This window comes from Barbatula barbatula, assembly GCF_947034865.1.
Source record: "Barbatula barbatula genome assembly, chromosome: 16".
Lineage (NCBI taxonomy): Eukaryota > Metazoa > Chordata > Actinopteri > Cypriniformes > Nemacheilidae > Barbatula > Barbatula barbatula.
In genome coordinates, this window is record NC_136779.1 from 16,169,441 (window position 1) to 16,172,499 (window position 3,059).

General features: G+C 43.9%; 1 protein-coding gene across 1 annotated transcript; it reads left to right on the forward strand.

Moving 5' to 3' along the window:
* Nucleotides 1–339: 339 nt before the first annotated feature.
* On the forward strand, nt 340–2,517 carry LOC306906142 (E3 SUMO-protein ligase KIAA1586-like; the record flags this gene model as incomplete). Its single annotated transcript, XM_079477281.1, has 1 exon — nt 340–2,517. One exon carries the CDS (start codon nt 340–342, stop codon nt 2,515–2,517), a length of 2,178 nt encoding a protein of 725 aa, XP_079333407.1.
* Nucleotides 2,518–3,059: the final 542 nt, after the last annotated feature.

Genomic DNA, 3,059 nt, shown 5'->3' on the forward strand with positions numbered 1-3,059 from the left:
GGCTCCCCTGAAAGCCTACTTTGAGACATTTAGGGGGAGCTCTAAAATACTGTCCATTTTTTGTGTCGCATATAGATTTTATTTCCTGAAATAAATGATGATATTAAAAATGTGTCAATGTTGTGTGTTTATTCGCTCATTACATTACTATTTCCGAACATCTGTCTCCACTAATAAACGCAATTATGTGTCTCCTGCTGTGACCATCCATGCGTGGCGGCGCTGCACTGAAATTACTACGTTTACGTCACCAATTGAACTTAGTATTTGAATGTTGCTAGCTTAAATTCAAGCTCAAAACATAATTTCGTATTTTGGAACACTCTGTGGATACTAAGAATGTCAAAAAGAAAGCAGCCAAACCTCAGTCAATTTGGATTTTTTACTAAACAAACGAAGAGGAGTGATGACAGCGCACCAGCTACAACTAGCTTGCCGGTGTTACCGCCGCCGCTAAAAGTTGCTGCTAGTGACTGCACCAGCACCGAGGAGAGCGAGACTTTGGCGCCAGAAACCACCACTGCGACCTGCAGCAGACCAGGCGATCATGCAACAGCACCACCTTTCAACTGGACAACAAAGCAATGGAGTGAGTGGAGAATCAGGAATACATGGCTCTACTCCAAAAATCAGAAGTTAGGATGTACAGTATTCATGGAGGCAAAAAGCCTGTTGCTCGCCGAAAGAGCAACGGGAGTACATCTGTCAGAGGAATGGATGAATGGAGAGGTCAGCAGCGAGTCACAGAATAACCTGCGGAAAAAGATTTACAAGCATCGGGACAGTTTGGCACACAAAAGAGCGGTTGAGATTTCGGAGATGAAGGTAAGGGATGTGCTCCCAAACAAGGTGCTTGAAGTAAATGCTAATTTAATGCAAGAAACAGCTACGTCTTTCAGATCTGCTTATATGGTGGCCAAGGAAAAAATGGCCTACAGGAAGCTCCCTGCTGTTATGTCCCTTCAAAAACTTAATGGTGCAAACGTGGGAAATGTGCACAAATCAGACCATGCTTGTGCTGAAATAATCGGACATATCGCCAATGAAATGAGAGCTAAATTTGTTTCAAAAGTAAAAGAACTGGGATCACGAATCAGTATCACGATAGATGAGAGCACAGTTCATGGCCTGGCTTATATGATCATTTATGTGCGGTGTGACATGACAGGAACGGGGGAAGTGGATAATGTTTTTTTAGATATCGTTGAGCTTTCAGAAGGCACGGATGCCGAATCGATGTACAAAAGTTTGAGGAAAAGCTTGAGACAAGCGGGACTGGATGATGAGTTTCTGGGAAAAAATCTCATCGGCATTGCAACAGATGGAGCAGCGGTACTGACGGGCAGAGTCGGCGGACTCGTCACTAAACTCAAACAAGATTTCCCCAAAGTTCATTCAATACACTGTCTAGCTCACCGACTTGAGTTAGCTGTCAAAGACTCACTTAAGGAAGTAGCTGGATGTAACCAATTTGAGTTTTTTATTTCAAAACTTTACACCCTTTATAACCAGTCATCAAAAAACGCCCGTTTGCTCCAGGAGGCAGCTACAGGTTTAAACATGCAAATCTTAAAAATAGGTCAAATCTTTACAATTCGTTGGGTGGCTAGTAGTTTTCGCACTGTGAAGGCAGTATGGAACGATTATCCTGCACTTGCGCACCAATTCAGAACAGCCATGGAAGACACATCTCGCTGCGACACAGAGAGGCAGAAATTCAGGGGCCTGCACAAACTCCTTACAAGCACAGGTTTTTTGGCTGATATGGCATGTATGAAGGATGTCCTGCGAGAATTACAAAATCTGTCGCTAAAACTGCAACGCAAACAAACATCTTTAGTTGATGCAAGTTGCCACATTCAGCAGACCATTGACGTCTTGACAGCCATGAAAGCAAGTGGAGGAAAATCCACACAAAAAGCCGAACAACGCATATCGACTGGCCTGTTCAAAGATGTTGAGCTTTCAGAGAGCAGGCCGAAGATAAACCGTCTTCAGTTCAATCAGTCTATTATCAACAGCCTAAAGAAGAGATTGCCCGAACCGGACCTTGTCCAGATGCTGAAACCGCTGGATAAACGCTTTTGGCCACAGCAACATAGCGCCCGTATCCTATATGGGGAAACTGAAGTTCGAGCATTGGCAAAAACACTGGGAGAACCGGCCCGAGAGGCTGTCGAGGAGTTCCGGGACTTTAAATTGCAAAACAGAGCACCAGGGAAAACGCTTGTCAAACTTCAAACAGCAAGTCTGACCTACTTGCCGTCCTCAGCTGAGTGTGAGAGGGGATTTTCTGCCGTGAATTCTACTGACAGCAAGTATCGCAACAAGTTGCGTGAACAAAGCCTCTCCTCGCTTCTCTTCGTGGATCTGAATGGACCCCCTTTGGAGCAATTTGACACTCTGCCTTTTGTATCATCTTGGATTAAAGCCGGTCACCGACCCTCAACATCCTGGGTTACAGGACGGAAAGCAAAGACAGAAGACCCCAGGCCTCTGTGGTCACTTCTGATTTAAGGTAAGAATCGTGGTATTACTTACTTGATCTGTGCGTTTGTGAGGATTGGCCCTAATCCTATTTAATATCGATGTATTTTTTTTATAATTGTTATGTGAGTTATTCTGTTTTTATCAAAATTTGCATGATGTGGGGCTAAGCGCGGTTGATTCAGAACCGTGGACAGAGCTGTTTGCCCTAACACTGACAACACTGACTGAAGCTTGCGTTTTGAAGTAAACGGTTAACTAAGTAAACAATAGGTTTACTGTAAACCTATTGTTTTAAATGCCCGAACATACACCAAAAGCGTTAAAGTCGGTCAGGGTCAGGGAGGATCGGAAAATAGGGCTCCCCCGAAAGCCACTTTGTAATTCGAACCCTGACAGAGATGAACAAAAATTACATGGGTAGAAATCTGCCTCCTCATTTTTTGAGTCCACCGCACACCACTGCTATGTAATATATAAGGGAGATCGGGCAGGAGAGTATTGAAGAAGGTGAAAAATGGAGGTTCTCGAGCAAATACAGAGAAAATGCAGCTTTATTGAAAGAACTTTTC